Source organism: Mirounga leonina, unplaced genomic scaffold (genome assembly GCF_011800145.1).
Source record: "Mirounga leonina isolate KUSES-001 unplaced genomic scaffold, KU_Mleo_1.0 Mir_128, whole genome shotgun sequence".
NCBI lineage: Eukaryota > Metazoa > Chordata > Mammalia > Carnivora > Phocidae > Mirounga > Mirounga leonina.
This window is the reverse complement of record NW_023270320.1, coordinates 13759185-13776501: the sequence shown is the minus strand read 5'-3', so window position 1 is coordinate 13776501 and position 17317 is coordinate 13759185. Positions and strand designations below refer to the sequence as shown.

The window sequence follows — 17317 nt, the reverse complement described above, 5'->3', positions numbered from 1 at the left end:
ATAAATCTTAAAAAAAAAAAAAAAAGAAAGTGAAACTACAACCCACAGAATTGAAGAAAATATTTGCAAATTATATATCTGATAAGGATCAAGTACCCAAAATATTTAAATAACTCTTAACAACTCAACAGCAGAAAGACCCAAATAACCCAATTTTAAAATGGGCAAAAGCATCTGAATAGACATTTCTCTCAAAAAAAGATACAAATGCTAACAATCATATGAAAAGGTGGTCAACACTGTTAGTCATTAGGGAAATGCAAATCAAACCCACAATGAGAGGGGTGCCTGGGTGGCTTGGCGTTGGTTGAGCATCCAGCTCTTGGTTTTGGTTCAAGTCATGATCTCATGGGTCGTGGGTTGGAGCCCCACATCGGGCTCCCTGCTCAACGGGGAGTCTGCTTGAAGATTCTCTCCCTCTGACCCACCTCCCACTCTCTCTCTCAAATAAATAAATAAAATCTTTAAAAAAAAAATGAGATACTATTTCAAACCCACTAGAATGGCTAGAATGAAAAAGGCAGATATAACAAGTGTTGACAAGGATGTGGAGAAACTGGAATCCTCATACATTGGAGTGAGAATGTAAAATGTACAGCTGATGTGGAAAACAGTTTGACAGTTACTCAAAAAGTTAAACATAGTTACCATATGACCCAGCAATTCTGCTCATACATATATACCTAAGAGAATTGAAAACTTAGATCTACACAAAAAATTGCACACAAATGTTCATAATAGCATTATTTATAATAGCCAAAGAGTGAAGTACCTGTTTTTTTTGTGAGAAGTCTGTTCAATTTCTTGCACATTTTTATTGTTTTGGAAATAGGTGTAGTTGACAAGGTTCACATAAAATATAACTACTAACCCTCCACCTCTCAGTGCTGAACCCTGGGATTACAGGGAGCCAAGTTTCCTGCACCATCTGCTATGTTAAAACATGTAGAGAAGAACCTGTTGGAAGTGACATGAATCTACAGTCTAATACTTGGCATTTTAATCAGGATTGTTACTAGTGATTGCTTTATTCTTTTATAGCAATTGGTCACTGTAATGCTCATAATCTGTTGGTCTCCATAGTGCTTGTATGAATACGGTGGTCAAATCTGTTCTTTCACACCTACTGAACCTGCTTCACCATCAACCTGCTTCTCATTGTTTTATCCCTTCCTCTTCGCCCAGGCTCGGCAGGCTGGCTGCCAGAGCGGCTCAGGTGACCTGAGAGAGAGTTCATTGATGCAAGAGATCAGTCAAGTGAGTAGCATCCTTTGGGCAGAGATAGAACTTCGCTCTCTTGGTACTTTTCTGGTTTGAAATATCTACGAATGTATGCTAGGACAAACTCCTCAAAACTCTCCATCTGGGCCTCCTTTTCCATGTTCTCATGGAATTGATGAATCAAGGATTGATGAACTAATTGTGTGGACGTTTGTCAGTGAAGTCTCCCTATGGCCTGCTTTATAAAAACTATATGGACAGAAAAAAAAAAAAAAACAACTACATGGATAGAAAAAAACCAAGATTGGATAGTCTCCTTTGGAGAATTTTAACAATTGGGATGGATCGCTAAATCGGAGTTACCCATTGAGAGCCACTTGCTGCCTATTGGTTATGGCAGCTACCAACAGATTTGTAAGGAGGCCAACATAGGTGAGTGGTGCATGTGCACCAGGGGGTGCCCTGTGAGCCTACCTTACCCAAAATAATAGATTGAAAGGTGGACTGAAGTTTTCATGGAACACTTCCTAGGCAATGCCATTTCAATAGACAAATGATGGCATCTACAGTTCCTGAGTCCTCTTAGGAAGGCAAATTTTGTAGCTTTGTGTTAAATTTTTTCTAATTAAGTTTTGCCAGCATTCTGAGCTTTTTGGTTATCATGGCTTATCCCGTTTTTAGGGCTCTCTGAATCAACAGAATCTCACACAATGATATTTTCCAACAACTGGATGAGGACTCATGGGGGTGTCTGTAAAGGCTCCTACCAAATTCTTCAGAGTAATTTGGCTGATAAAAGATAGGATGCCAAAGGGTGCCTGGGTGTCTCAGTTGGTTAAACTCTTGATTTCGGCTCAGGTCATGATCTCAGGGTCATGACATAGAGCCTCCCATCGGGCTTAGTGCTGGGTGTGGAGCCCGCTTAAGATTCTCTCTCTCCCTCTCCCTCTGCCCCTCCCCCACCACGCATGGTGCATGCGCACGTGCACTCTCTCCCTCAAAAAAAAAATGAGAGAGGTGAATAAGCAGGTGCTATCCATCATGTGTCAAAGGGAATGTGTCAATGGGCAGGGTCTGGAGAGTGACAATCAGTAACTGAAGAAAAGGGAAACTAAAGTTGGCAATTGTTGAGGAAGCAGTGGGGGCAGGAGTCAGGAACTCAGAAATTAAGTCCTAACAAAGGAAATGAGGATTGAAAGAAGATACATTCTCTGTTCTCTGCTCTTGGATCCGGGATCTTCTCTGTGCAGACAGATGGCTCCTGGGTCTACATCTCTGGCTGTGACTTTTTTCCTTAGATTAATTCTTTCAAATCACATGTTCTTTATACTGTCCAGTATAAATGGAACACTTTTATAGGATGCAAATAGAAAGGGAAGGAAGTACATGTCCTGGTTTTAACCAGAGGAGCAGAAATTACCCCTGGCCATCAACGGGGAGATAGATTTAGAGACCAAATTGCACTTTGTTTGACTTTATTAACCAACTTTTTATTTTTTTAATTTTTTTTATAAAGGGAGGGGGCTAGGAGCAGAGGCAAAGGAAGAGAATCTTAAGCAGGCTCCATGCCCAGTATGGAGCCCGACACAGGGCTCTCAGTCTCACAACTCTGAAAACATGACCCGAGCCCAAATCAAGAGTTGGACACTTAACCAACTGAGCCATCCAGGCAGCACCCAACTACTTTTAAAATTGAGCATTCTATCATAAGCCTTTTCCTAACCATTAAAAGCATTCATGTAAGAAAATTACAGAAGTGTAATATACATACAGAAACTTGTACATAAGTTAATCATATAATCATCACAGCATTATTTATCATTAAAAAATGGTCAGCATTAGGAGAATTAACACGTAAGTGTACAGTTTGAAGGATTTTCATAAACAGAACACATACAGCCACGTGGCTAGCTTCTCAGAAGCCTCTATACAAGTACTCATTTTTTTTTAAAAAAAGATCTTATTTATTAGAGAGAGAGCATGAGTGGGAGGGGGGCAGAGGGAGAAGCAGACTCCCCGCTGAGTGTTGAGCCCAAGGCGAGGCTCTATCCCAGGACCCTGAGCTCATGACCTGAGCCAAAGTCAGACGCTTAACTGACTGAGCCACGCAGGTGCCCCCAAGCATTGATTTTTAATAGCTCTATCACAGTCCATTGTAATTTGCTTAATCATTCTCCTAATGCTGACCATTTTTTAATGATCAGTAATGCTGTGATGATTGTTATCTTTCCTCCCATAACACCACCACCGCCATCCCACTTGCCCTTCTGGATTGGATTCTAAGGATGGTCCTTCCAGTGACTTGCTTGTAATAGTCTTAGAGTACTTTACCACCCCCTTGGCTATTGGCTGTTTCCCCTTGACTATCGCCAACCCTGGAAAGCCCCGTTTGTCCACATTGTCTCCTCTGGGCTATTGAGTGTGGAGAGAGAAAGTCCAGAATCAGGCCAGTTAAGGCCACTACAAATTCATACCACCTATTCAAGGCCCTCACTGCTTGCTGTGGTATGTTCTGTGTGTGAAGATTGACATGAAGGGAAACAAACAGCTCAGGGAGTGATATTGACATAACTTTCTAAGTGATCCATCACTTCTTAGTATTATCTTTGTCAACTTTTAAAGATTAGAAGCCCACTTGCAATTTTATATTTTGGAAAGAATGCAGATGGCTGGTTTTGGAAGATTCGATGCTCATACCATGCTTCCTGCAGTGGGATAGATGGGGTAAGCGGATGATTTTAAGTGGGACACAAAGAAACATTTTGTACATGTTTCTTTTAGTGGGTGTGATAGTGAAATATAGTTAATCCACTAAACTCAATTTTAAGCAATGCCATTGCTCAGAGGGTAAGTTTTAAAAGTAAGCTGAACTAAAGTTAATTTAAAGAAAACCTCTAATTATGGGGCGCCTGGGTGGCTCAGTGGGTTGAGCTTCTGCCTCCGGCTCGGGTCATGATCCCAGGGTCCTGGGATTGAGTCCCACATTGGGCTCCCTGCTCGGCGGGAAGCCTGCTTCTCCCTCTCCCACTCCTCCTGCTTGTGTTCTCTCTCTCTGTCAAATAAATAAAATCTTTAAAAACAGAGAGAGAGAGAAACTAATTATGTGACCAGCTGGGAGGTCGGCAGAGGCACTGTGACAGCAACCATGAGATGACACGGCTTCGCTACCACTCAGAGGTCTTCACAGCTTTCTCTTGGGGCCCTCACAGAGGAAGAAACAGAGTTATTTAGGCTATGCCAAGAAAAGGGAACCAGACCCTCAACGTCGTACTAAAATAGGGCTTACTTCTTGTTTTTGGCCTCTTTGTGTGATATATCTCATGGATCGGTTTTGTGCTTAACTATTATGTAAGTGGTTATCACAGGTCAGCCAGATTTTCAGTTTATTGACATATTTGGAGATAATAGCAGCTTTTCCATTTTGAGACCAAAATTTTCAAATTACCTGTAGATGAGGATGAGTCTCCAGTTCATGCAGCAAACCAATACAATAATTTGATTTAGAGGTTTTTTTTTTTTTTTTTTAAGATTTTATTTATTTGACAGAGAGAGACACAGCAAGAGAGGGAACACAAGCAGGGGGAGTGGGAGAGGGAGAAACAGGCTTCCTGCTGAGTAGTGAGCCCATTGCAGGGCTCAATCCCAGGACCCCGGGATTATGACCTGAGCTGAAGGCAGACACTTAATGACTGAGCCACCCAGGGGCCCCTAGAGGTTTTTTTTTTAAGTCATCTCTACACCCAACATGGGGCTAGAACTCACGACCCCAGGATCAAGAGTTACATGCTCTCCTGAGTGAGCCAGCCACACGCCCCGGTTTAGGTTTTTGTTTTTTTTGTTTTTGTCTTGCTAAACTCACAGTCCAGGATCCCAAGTGGACATGTTGGAGACTCAGTGTTTGGATGTCCATGTGTTTACCATTTGCCATTTGCTTGGCAGTACCTTATGCTTTTTACCTATCACCTTACTTTGCTTCCGCCTAAACTATAAGTCCTAAGGGAAGAAACCATGTCTTTGTCTTTGTCTTTTTTTTTTTTTGAATCTTCAATACGAGTGTAATAGTTTGTGAAAGTAGATACACAAATTTCTATGGCAGACATCAGATATATACATCCAATACTTGGAAAAAAAAAAACTTCTAGTATGGAAAAGTTCAAGCATAGCCATCATCAACACACCATCTGGCATTTTCTAAACTCTGTTTCATGGATGTATAAGATGAAGGCTGGGGAAAGATATCAGTTAAATGTGTGCTTTCTCTTTCCTAACAGAAAAAGCAAAATACAATACACGAGGGGGAAGACACTGTTGTAAGAATTACACAGCAGCCAGAGAGAGGAGAGGCTCCTGGCCTCCACGGCCAGCATTATATAAGCAATGATGAGCTGGGTGTGGGCCCAGGTGAGGGTCCTATAGAGCAGTTGCATCGGCCAGGATCTGACAAACAAGCGGGCAAAGGTATGAATCAGGTAATCAGCCTCCACCATCAGAGCCCAGCAGAGGAAACCGAACACCTGTCCTGGATGGAGTCCATGCCACCAGGCCGAGAAGGCGAACGTCTGCAGCAGGGGCCAGGCCCTGCCGTGCTGGAATACGAGGCGTCTGAGCCACTGTGCTGTGCTTTGGTTCCATTTTCTCGTGAACAGGGAAATCCTGTGGGTTGTTTCCAGGGTCCAGATGTCCCCATCAGGAATGTATCCCTCCTCACCAGGGCTCTGACCAAACCCCGGCCCAAAGCCCGCAGCATGGAGGAGGGCGTCATCCAGGATCCAGCAGGAGTAGTAGGTGAGTTTGAAGAGCCCGGCTGTGGACCACATGACATGGATGCACTGGAGTTGCCCGCAGTCAGTCAGACCTGCTCCTGCACTCACCACCTTCCCCAAGACCACCTTTAGGCACTCGAGGCCCAGGATCTGCAGACCCCTCCAGCTCAGAGCCCAGACAGAGTGCCTGGGACACAAATTGCCGGGCCTTTGAACACGAGCCTGAAATTTCTGGAAGGAACATAGGGGGCCTCCTAGGAGAGCAGGGAAAAAGAGCAAGTAGCTGAAATAGGGCAGTGTCTTACACAGATGCTCAGACAACGAGCTTCTTTCCCTGATGTCTCTTGATGGTGCCTTCACTTTTCCCTCACAAATGTCCAGAGAGAGGGATGTGACCCTCTGGGTCAAGAGCATGAGGGAAGAAAGAGTGATGCAGAACCTGAAAGAGATTTATTTAAAATGTGAAAATGCTCCGTATTTATTTCATCCCATCCCAGTCCCTCACACGTGACCCCACAGCGAACAGCCACTCTGAACAATGGAGACCGATGTCCTGCCCTGCTGTGCCCCCACAAAGACTCTTGGATTAGTTCACACCACAGGCTACTCTGGGCAGGATCAAAAGGTAAGTGGGGAAATGAATCCTTAGAGAGGCAACTAAAAGAATGCCAAGGAATATTGTGGGGGAAATATTGTTAGGATATTTCTAAGAACAGCTTCTATAGATTAGAATCAGGGACCTGGGAGAAATTTGCCATGGAAGGAACAAAAATTTAGTACTGAAGAGACTATAGGAAGGCGAAGATTTTAGATATGAACCGGTCCCTGTCAGTAAGATTCTGTAGGCTTTGGGATCTGTGCTCAGGAACGGTGAGTCAAGCTTGGGGTTCAGGGTGTGCACTGAGTCATTAGCAATTTGAGGTGTGTTCTTAACCAATCACCTGAACTGCTCCTGCCTCAGTGTCACAAGGTAGAAGAGATCCTGCTGGCAAGATTATTATGGAGAAGATTAATGAAAATTATATGTTCTCTACAATCAGGAACGCTGTCCTATGGAGAGAAAATGGCAGTGTTTCCCACATGCCCACAGTTTCTATCTGTGAGTCTGAGGATTTAAGGACAACTGACCTCCTCACCTGACTTAACCAAACAGTAAGCAAAGTAGCCTCCAAATACCACCAACCCCTGTTCGTACACCTGCTGTTGTGGCCCGAATGTGTTTCCTCCCAATTTCATACATTGAAGCCCTAACCCCCAGTACCTCAGAATGTGACTGTATTTGGAGATAGGGTGATTAAGTTAAAATGAGGTCACTGGGGTGAACCCTAATCCAGTATGACTGTCGTCCTTATAAGAAGAGGAGATTAGGACACAGACACACACACAGGGAAGACCAGGTGAGGACACAGGGAAAGACAACCATCTACAAGCCAAGGAGAGAGGCCTCGGAAGAAGCTGAACCTGCCAACACCTTGATCTTGAACTTCCAGCCTCCAGAGGAAGTAAATATCTGTTGTGTGAGCCACCTCATCTTTGGTACTTTGTTATGACAGTCAGAGCAAACTACTACATCTTCCCATTTCAGCTCTGGCTCAGCCTTCTTCCCATTGACCAGATCCTGTTCAGCTTGCTCCTTCAGCCCCTATCAAGTCCCAGCTTCTTAATGAAATCCTAATTCACCACACCCCAGTCAGTACTCCCCGCCCCCTACCGCCTGCCATCTTGCCTCTTCTTCCAAGAAGCAAACCCTAAAGCCTTTGGTGAACACAGTGAGGATAAAGAAAAGGATTCTGGGTGTGGCAGGGATGGCAGAATGAGTGAACCAATGGCAAACTAGAATCAGAGAGGGGACCCGCCTCGACAGGTCACAGCCCCTGTTCTCTGAGTGACCACAGACCCACACCAATTGTGGTAACAGAGGAAGCCAGGGACCACAGGCCTCAAGATTGCAGAGATACCTGTTCTCCCCTAATCTGGGTGATCTCACTGACTCATGAAAACACTTCTCTAGACTGTAATTAGTGCCTGATTCTGTTTCCTAGACTGGGTAACTACCCTTCTTCTGGGAGGAGGAAATAGCTGAGTCTCAGTGAAAGCAAAACCCTTGCGTAGCAGCTTCCATAGGAAGGCAGAGAAGGTTTACAGTGGATTTTTACCTTCCCGGTCCTGCTGAAGGGGAGGAGAGGATACTGGCTGTGTGTCTAAACCACCCACTCTGAGTTGAGCAAACTGTGCTTAGTCACTTCTAGGCAGACCTCATCTGTGGGCCCTGAGGCTCCTGGTTCAATGCCCTTTTCAAGCACAGTGATAAATACAGCAAAGTGCCAGGCACTGTGTGACATGGGCAACACATGGTTGTTATTTATAGTCATATAATTACATTTATATTAATTATCTCAAACTTAAGAGTCTTATAAGACTGGTATTCTTATACACACACATATACATATACACATACCCACACACTGGTTTTGTTTTTTTTTAGGAAAAAAAACTGAGGCTGAGAGGTTAAATGACTTGCTTAAGGTCACACTGCTCCAATGTGCAAGAATTCGGATTCAAACTCACTTCCACCATGGTGCAAGCAAAGCCTTGGCTGCTTTAGTACAGCCAAGTGAATAGGTAGCTTTACCTCGTGGAAGCACGTTCTTGCAGATAGTATTCCGTATAGTGCAGCCCCAGGTGACACAGAGTCTGCCAGCTCATCTGAAAGAAGAAAGCCCACCTGTGGACATCCCGTGGGCCAAGCCAGGAAATCAGAACCACGGCCCACAGAGCGGGGATGAGGACAAGCACAGCGAAGGAACCCATGGCGGCCAAGGCCAGGGCCCCCCCTCCAGCCAGGAGAAAGAGATACCTAAAAGAGAAAGGACAAGTGTGAGACTGAATTGGTGTGACAAAGGAGTCACTTCAGATGTCATTCTGGATAACCCAATGGAGGTAAACCCCATGTACCACCTGAAGAAGCCATACCGTAATCACCCCAAAGTCTTCCTTTTGTTTTTCTGAAGGAAAGAACCGAGGGAGAAAAAGCCAGAGTCCATTTGAAAACGACTATCTCAGGAAACAACTTTTAAAAAAAGATCTTATTTATTTATTTGACACAGAGAGAGAGAGCATGAGTAGGGGGGAGGAGCAAGGGCAGAGGGAGAAACAGACTCGTCGCTGAGCAGGGAGCCCGATGCTGGGCTCGATCCCAGGACCCCGGGATCACCACCTGAGTCGAAAGCAGATACTTGACCGACTGAGCCACCCAGGGGCCCCTCAGGAGATGAATTTTGATTCCTACCTTAGTGATCCTGGGAACCTCTCTTTGATGTCCATCACTCAAGTGGGAACAACACCTCTGACAATCCTGTGGGTGATAGCTCCAGAGGTTTCCTGGTGGGGACATCTTAAAAATCTAGTGGCTTGCTGCCTGAATGAAAAGTGTTGTAAACCTAGTGTCAAGGATCTAGGAGAGCTCTCTAGACATCGCCTCATCGAGATGAGCCTCTTTCCTTTTCGCTGGGTTGCACTGCCCTGAACCATTCCAGAGACAGTGGGAAAGGGGATTCCGTCTCTCTCTCTAAGTGTTTGAAAACTCACTTAGAAAATCTTTATATGTGCTCTTAATCCTCTCGACTGCACTTTCAGATCTTAGGAGTTGGTGGTTTTTTTCATGTTGTTAAAGACCCACATCAGTGGTTTGTGGAAACTACCTCTCTTGGAAGCTGTCAGATGCCCTGAGGATGTGCAGAGACCTGGGAAATTTCACATGACAAGGACTCAGTTCTTCTTTCCACTTGAACTCATGACCCCATGATCCAGAGTCACATGCTTTCCCAAAGGGGTCAGCCGGGTGCCCCTGTTTGTTTTAATTGGTGCCAAATTAATAAATCTGAATGGAGAGGTGTGAAAATAGGTACTGACTCCTCAGATAGGAAAATAGAGTCAAAGCGGCCTGTGTTTTCTTGACCATCAGAGGGGACATATCCTGGCCCTGTGGCACAGTGACATCCACATATGGGTGAGAGAGTCTTTCTGGGGAGCAACTGGTAGGTGCCCCAGTGTGAGAAGCTCTATCACACAAGGCCTGGGCCATTCCTGTGCTTCTCTTTGACCTAACCCACCCCAATTAACACTGTGGCCCAAGACTTTACCTCCTTGCTGTGGAAAAATGAGGGGAACACGGATTCCTTACACAGTGAAGCCTAAAGTGGCAACTGCCCTAAGGCTTTGTCAACATTAAAATGTCTACACATGTACAACACAGGATACTTGATATACGGAGTGCTTATTTTATTCTAGGCATTGTGCTAATAATCCCTGTATAAGAAATACCTTTATGTAATCCTTAAAATAACCCCATGAGATAGGCATTATTATTTCCATTTCATGGATTAACTTGGAGAGAACCTATTCACATACACAAGGACAACTCAGGAAGGGAGGGACCCAGGACCCACCAGGCTGTCTCCAAAGCCAACAATCTTACCCCAATGGGAATTAACCTCTGTTTTTGCACTTGTTTTGCTTTATTATTTGTGATTCTTTCTCAATAGGAAACTTTTTTACAACGCCCCCCCCCCCCACTGCCCCATCTCCTAAATGAAGGTAAGGGCCATCAACCAGTTGTGAACGTGTAATAACATACCACAGTTCAGTCAAACTCAGAAATTCTAACTGATAATTAGATACAGCTGGATTTTACTTAAAAATCCTCAGTGTATAAAAATCTTAATTTCTAAAATAAGTGAACTATTAGGAGGTAGCGCTCTGGCAACGGATTTTCATTTTACAAAAGGATATTCCACAAACTTCTTTAAAAACAGGGACTATTTCAAGGGGTCTGGGTGGCTCACTTGGTTAAGCGTTCGACTCTTGGTTTCGGCTCAGGTCTGATCTCAGGGTTTTGAGATCAAGCCCCATGTCAGTCTCCGAGCTCAGCACGGAGTCTGCTTGTTTTTCTCTCTCCTTCTCCCTCTGCACCTCCCCCCTGCTCTCTCTCTCTCAAATAAATAAAAAAGATTTTTTTAAAGATTTTATTTATTTATTTGACAGAGAGAGACACACAGCAAGAGATGGAACACAAGCAGGGGGAGAGGGAGAGGGAGAAGCAGGTTTCCCCCCCGAGCAGAGAGCCCGATGCAGGGCTCGATCCCAGGACCCTGGGATCATGACCTGAGCCGAAGGCAGACGCTTAACGACTGAGCCACCCAGGTGCCTCAATAAAATAAATCTTTAAAACAAAAAACAAGGACTGTCTCTCGTGTATAGAATCTACTAGCTAGATCTAAAATCATTTCAATCAAGTTGTCAAATCTCTAGTGACAATATTTTAAACCCTAGATTGAGACATAGCTAATCTAACATAATTTGCTTTGACTTAATTCCATTTCTCTGAGAAACCATACAAGGCATTTTAAAAATCAGTTATATATTTAACAAAATTTAATTTTATTGAAAATGATAAAATTCCATGAAATTAAGACTGTTCAAGAACATGTAGGACATATGGTGGGGGTACAGATATATCTGATTGGGGAATTCCTGTACCATCTCAACAGCTATCTCTCCCCAGAGTTTATTTTTATCCTTTTCCCATTTAATGGGAAACTTTGAGTCAATGGAGTCATGATGTCAATTTCCAGTCTCATTTCACTCTATTAGAGATACTCATGACCAGGGCGCCTGGGTGGCTCAGTCGTTAAGCGTCTGCCTTCAGCTCAGGTCATGATCCCAGGGTCCTGGGATTGAGTCCCACATCGGGTTCCCTGCTCGGCAAGAAGCCTGCTTCTCCCTCTCCCATTCCCCCTGCTTGTGTTCCTGCTCTCGCTGTCTCTCTCTCTGTCAAATAAATAAATAAAATCTTTAAAAAAAAAAAAAAAAGATACTCATGACCAAACAATCAATAATCAGTGGTAGTGATAATCACTTAAAAACAACCGTATAATTAATTATTTAATCTTCATGTCTACAGGCCGATCCATGCTTTTTGACCTACTATGGTATTCATAGATGTAAGAGCAAAATGAGCCCTTAAACCTACCTGGCATGGGTGGAAAATGAATCCATGACGCAGAGATAATTAAACAGAAGTGCAAAAGGAAAAGCAGCCCCTTGATAAAGTGATACAGGATGGAGGAAGAACCCCTGAAGCCAATCCATTGTGAACTGGAACAAAGACACTGTTCTTTCTAGAGTCCTTAACTGGTGCCTTCCTGTAAGAGATGCCTCAACCGGGCTCTCTTTGAACTTTTTATATGGCTCAGGAAGGCCTGGGTGAGTAAAGAGCAAACAAAATCACCAGCCAGAAGCTGCATAAAAGTTGGCTTTCTGATAAAGGGAACTGTGCTATAGAAACCAAAACACATTCTGGTGTTCTATTAAGAATGTACGGAAAACATTGCTTTCAGAAATTCTCATTTCGTTTAGTTTACATACTGCATTATTTGCCTTTCCAGTCATCTGACTGTCATATTTTCTTCACTAAGTTAATGAAAAATCTCATTTTCCAGTTGTGGACAGATAACCAGCCAGCTGGGGAGGGTGAGCGAGGACATGAGCATGAGAAAGGGAAGCAGGTTCTCAAAGAGCAGGAAGATTCCTTCTCCCAACCACTGCTGTCTTCCTTATACTATTTCTTTCTCTCTTTTTTTTTTTTCATAGTACCTATCACCACCTCTTCTCTATTTTTCAATTAGTTTATTGTCTGTCCCCTGCTACAATGTGAGCTCTACAAGGGAGGAACTTTGTTTTGTTTATTGCTGTATCCCCCTGCACATAGAACAGTGTTGGGCGTATGCTATGTAATCAGTAAATACCTGTTAAACTTTATAAGGTTTTAAGGAAGTGAAGTGTAGAGAAGAACATTTAAGGAGAAGCTTTTCTTCGGAGTGTGGACAAGAAATACAAGAGACACTGCCTAGAAGCAAGAAAAGAACAGGTCATCTCTTGGCTGGTAGAGTCCATCTACTGAGCCCAGAGTATTACAGCGATGTACCTGACTGGCCATTTTTCATCTTTGAAGACACATGCAAGAGCAAGCAGCCTTAGATAAAGGACAGGAGAGGGCGCGTGGGTGGCTTAGTCGTTAAGCATCTGCCTTCGGCTCAGGTCATGATCCCAGGGTCCTGGGATCGAGTCCCACATCGGGTTCCCTGCTCGGCAAGAAGCCTGCTTCTCCCTCTCCCATTCCCCCTGCTTGTGTTCCTGCTCTCGCTGTCTCTCTCTCTGTCAAATAAATAAATAAAATCTTTTAAAAAAGGACAGGAGAGTAGAGCCTGATACAAAAGCGTCCTAAGGACAAGGACCATCTCTTAGTGAGAGAGAGCTCTGCAAAGAAGAAAAAGCAGAGAGAGAATCTCTTATTAACTAGGGGACTCTGAGCTAAATCCCTTCTCTTGGAGACTGAGCTCCTTGATAAAAAAAAATCAGATATAATAATGCCCGTCTCAACAGAATGGTTATGAGGATTAGATAAAGTATGGAAAGGCATGGAGCCTAAAGCTGGTTGTTAAATGTAGTTGAAAGTAAAACAGTTGGATAACAATAAAAATGGTAGCATTATTGGGCTACCATTTTATGATAGACTGGTGCCAAGCACTAGGAATATAAAGATGAATAAGACATGGCCCCTGCCTTCAAGCAGCTTTCAATCTACAAGGGAGATGGAAATGGCAATGAATACTTTCATCAAAGAATGACAGGTGCAGTATACCATGGGTATCCTGTAGTGGGTAAATAAAAAAGCAATTATCTGCAGTGCTTAAATTGGCTCTGGAAGGAGGTTTCCAAACAGATGGACAGCTTATTTCAGGCCACACAGGTGGTACAAAGATCTAGATGAACAGTAGAACAATGAATAAGCTCACACAATATTGAACATATTAAAATGTAATCACATCCCTCATTAAATTTAACTGTTAGGTACAGAGGAATTGAGTTGCAGTTAATTTGTTAGGGAAAAAAGTTATGCTTTGGGGCACCGGGGTGGCTCAGTCTTAAGTGTCTGCCTTTGGCTCAGGTCATGATCCCAGGGTCCTGGGATAGAGTCCCACATCTGGCTCCTTGCTCAGTGGGGAGCCTGCCACTCCCCCTGCTTGTGCTCTCTCTCTGTGTCAAATAAATAAATAAAATCTTAAAAAATAAAAAAAACCAAAGTTATGCTTTTTGTCTTTGAATTAAATATTTTTTAATTTTTAAAAATTTAAAAATTGATTTATTTGTCAGAGAGAGAGGGCACAAGCAGGAATTTATTAATTCCTACTTGTACTTTTTGTTTTGGAATCTGTACTTTTTTTTAAATTTTTTTTTTAAAGATTTTTGGGTTTTTTGGTTTTTTTTTTAAGATTTTATTTTTTTATTTATTCATTTGAGAGAGCGAGAATGAGAGAGAGAGCACATGAGAGGGGGGAGGGTCAGAGGGAGAAGCAGACTCCCTGCTGAGCAGGGAGCCCTATGCGGGACTCGATCCCGGGACACCAGGATCATGACCTGAGCCGAAGGCAGTCGCTTAACCAACTGAGCCACCCAGGCACCCTGGAATCAGTACATTTTTTAAAAAGATTTTATTAGAGTGTGTGCATGTGTGCAGTGGGGAGGGGCAGAGGGAGAGGGGGAAGCAGACTTCCCACTGAGCAGGGAGCTGCACTCTGGGGCTCTGGGGCTCAATCCCAGGACCCTGGGATGATGACCTGAGCCCAAGGCAGACACATACTGAGCCACCCAGGTGCCCCTGGAATCAGTACATTTTATTTTCAGGTCTCCAACAGTTTGTAGGTCCCTAAAAAGCTTATAGGCACTAGACACTGTACCTAATGTTGATAAAATGGTCCTTCTTATAAGCATGCTGTGATGGTTAATTATTGTATCAACTCAGGCTATACTGCTCAGTTGTTTGGTCAAACACCAATCTAGTAGTTGCTGTGAAGTTTTTTTGTTTTTGTTTTTAGATGAGATTAACATTTAAATCAATACTTAGAGTAAAACAGATTACCATCCAAAATGTGGCTGCACCTCTTCCAATCAGTTGAAGTCCCTAAGAACAAAGACTGAGGTTTCCTAAAGAAGCAGCAATTCTACCTCCAGATTGGGTCAGAGAAACCCTGAGTTTCCAGTGTGTGGATTTTGGATTTGAGCCTGCAGCATCAACTCTTCCCTGAATTTCCAGCCCATGGGTCTACTTGTACAAATTGCAGGTTTTCCAGCCCCCATAATCACATAAGCCAATTCCTAAAATAAATGTGTGTGTGTGTGTGTGTGATTTCCCGTGCTTGTGTTTCTCTGGAGAAGTCTAATACACATGCCCTAGAAGTCTTTCAAATTAATTTAGACAGAAATTGCTTGAAAATGAGTAAGTGCTTATATGCTTGGGGACAAAAGAATGTTCTCAATTCATCCATATCTTTATTCAATAATTCTTTTTGAGTATCAACTATGTGTCAGGTACTGTGGTCAGTATTGAGTAAAGAGTGGGGACAAATTCATGTGACTACTTTCATGGAACTTAGTCTTTTTTTTTTTTTTTAAAGATTTTATTTATTTGACAGAGAGAGACACAGCAAGAGAGGGAACACAAGCAGGAGGAGTGGGAGAGCGAGAAGCAGGCTTCCTGCTGAGCAGGGAGCCCGACGGGTCCGATCCCAGGACCCTGGGATCATGACCTGAGCCGAAGGCAGACGCTTAACGACTGAGCCACCCAGGCGCCCCTGGAACTTAGTCTTTGGGGAGATAGTAAGATAAAAAATTACAGCTGCTGGATGGTCCCTTTTTTCTTAAGTAAACTCCAACCCCAAGATCAAGAGTCACGTACTCTATCGACTGAGCCAACCAGGTACCTGAATGAGGGATCCTCTTCTTATCCGATGGAGAAAACCAAAAATACAGCAAAAATGACCTATTTCTGATTGGGTGGTCAGAGGTTTCTCTGAGTGTGATGGTTAGTTTTTTGTATCAATTTAGCTAGGCCACGGTTCCCAGCCATTCAATCAAACACCAATCTAAGTAATGTTTTGAAGGTATTTTATAGGTGTGATTAAAGTCTATAACCAGTTGACTTTAAAGAAGGGAGATTATCCTAGATAATCTGGGTGGGGCTGATCCAATCAGTTAAAAGGCTTTAAGAGCAAAGCTGGAGATTTCCTGAAGATATTCCACCTATATAGACAGCAGCTTCACTGCATGCATGAGAGTTCCAGCCTGCCCTACAGACTTCTGACTTGCCTAGCCAGCCCCCACAATCAGGTAAGCCAATTCCTGGCAATAAACCTCTTAATTTATGTCTCCTAGTGGTTCTGTTTCTCTGGTGAACCCTGACTAATACACGGACGATGGGACATCTGAGACTTGAACCCGCGGGGAGGGGGGGAGGGGAGGGCAGGGCAGGGAGCAGGGCAGGTGGAAGCGCTCTGGGGCAGAGAGTCAGCTTGGCTTCATGGAGGATGAAAGTGTGATGGAGAAAGAGGAGGAGGAACACGACAATAAGGAAGAGAGAAGTAGGCAGGGGCTGGATCTAGCCCAGAAGTAGTCGATGGAAAGGAGTTTAGGAGTTTGGATTTTATAAAGAATGGGAAGTAAAATAACTGGATTGGTTTTTAAAGGATGATTTTGGCTGCAGGAGAATGGCTTGGATGGGGGGTGGAGGGCAGGGATGGGGGTGTGACTTTAGAGGTCAAGGGTGGAGGGAGCTGACTACCCAGGAGAGATCGCGGCTGAGCTTACATTGGGGAGGTGGCAAAGTCTTGCCGGTGAATTATATACACGGAGGTGAGGAAAGCCCAGGATGCCTATTGAGTTTCTAGCGTGAGCATCTAGGTGAATGGTGGATCCCTTTACTGAGATGGAGATCAAAGCACCAACTGAGGGTGTAAATCAAAAGCTCTCTTCTTCTATACGTTTTAGGTTTGATACAACTTTGAGGCATCCAAGTGGAGATGCCAAGTAAGCAATGGAATAACCAGATGTGAAGTTCGGTAAGGAGGACAGAACTAGAGATATTAACCTGAGAAAGCCAGCAGGTAGGAAGGTATTTAACTTATGGGAATGCTGAGATCGCCCAGGAAGAGATGAGCTCACCCTGAACAGAAAAGGGCGCAGGGGCCTGGCAGGAATCTTAAGGAGCAGAGACCGGAAAGCAGACTGAAAAAGAACGGTGGGGTATGATGAGATGAACATGACGTGTGTTGGATTGGACTAAGCGGCTGTTTTAAATCCGAGTCTATCCATCCGCGGGCTGCCCTAACCATCAGCCAGTGGCCATGAACGCTGCCTCGCACCGCCGCCTCAGCGAGGGGGAGGAGAAACCACTAGCCCCGGCAGGCCCCGCCCCCTCCCGATCCTGCCAGGCGCTC

General features: G+C 44.0%; 1 protein-coding gene and 1 long non-coding RNA gene across 2 annotated transcripts; one reads left to right on the top strand and one right to left on the bottom strand.

The window, feature by feature from the left end:
- The first annotated feature begins 4948 nt into the window (after nucleotides 1-4948).
- LOC118010001 lies at nucleotides 4949-8719 on the top strand. Its single transcript, XR_004679075.1, has 3 exons — nucleotides 4949-6609; nucleotides 7025-7136; nucleotides 8470-8719. It is a non-coding gene; the product is annotated as an uncharacterized LOC118010001 (long non-coding RNA).
- Nucleotides 5185-12694, bottom strand: MBOAT4 (membrane bound O-acyltransferase domain containing 4). Its single transcript, XM_035004105.1, has 3 exons — nucleotides 12016-12694; nucleotides 8617-8841; nucleotides 5185-6423 (listed from the first exon to the last, which is right to left on the bottom strand). Exons 1-3 carry the CDS (start codon nucleotides 12132-12134, stop codon nucleotides 5460-5462), a joined length of 1308 nt encoding a protein of 435 aa, XP_034859996.1. The 5' UTR covers nucleotides 12135-12694; the 3' UTR covers nucleotides 5185-5459.
- Between the last annotated feature and the right edge of the window lie 4623 nt (nucleotides 12695-17317).

Bases quoted from the DNA above. Each gene is read 5' to 3' on its own strand.
- MBOAT4 (XM_035004105.1), bottom strand. From the start codon at position 12,134: ATGGATTGGCTTCAGGGGTTCTTCCTCCATCCTGTATCACTTTATCAA. The intron at 8,842-12,015 runs GTAGGTTTAAGG...TTTCTCTTTTAG, and splicing joins TCATTTTCCACCCATGCCAG to GTATCTCTTTCTCCTGGCTG. The intron at 6,424-8,616 runs GTAAAGCTACCT...AATCTCTTTCAG, and splicing joins CAAGAACGTGCTTCCACGAG to GTTCTGCATCACTCTTTCTT.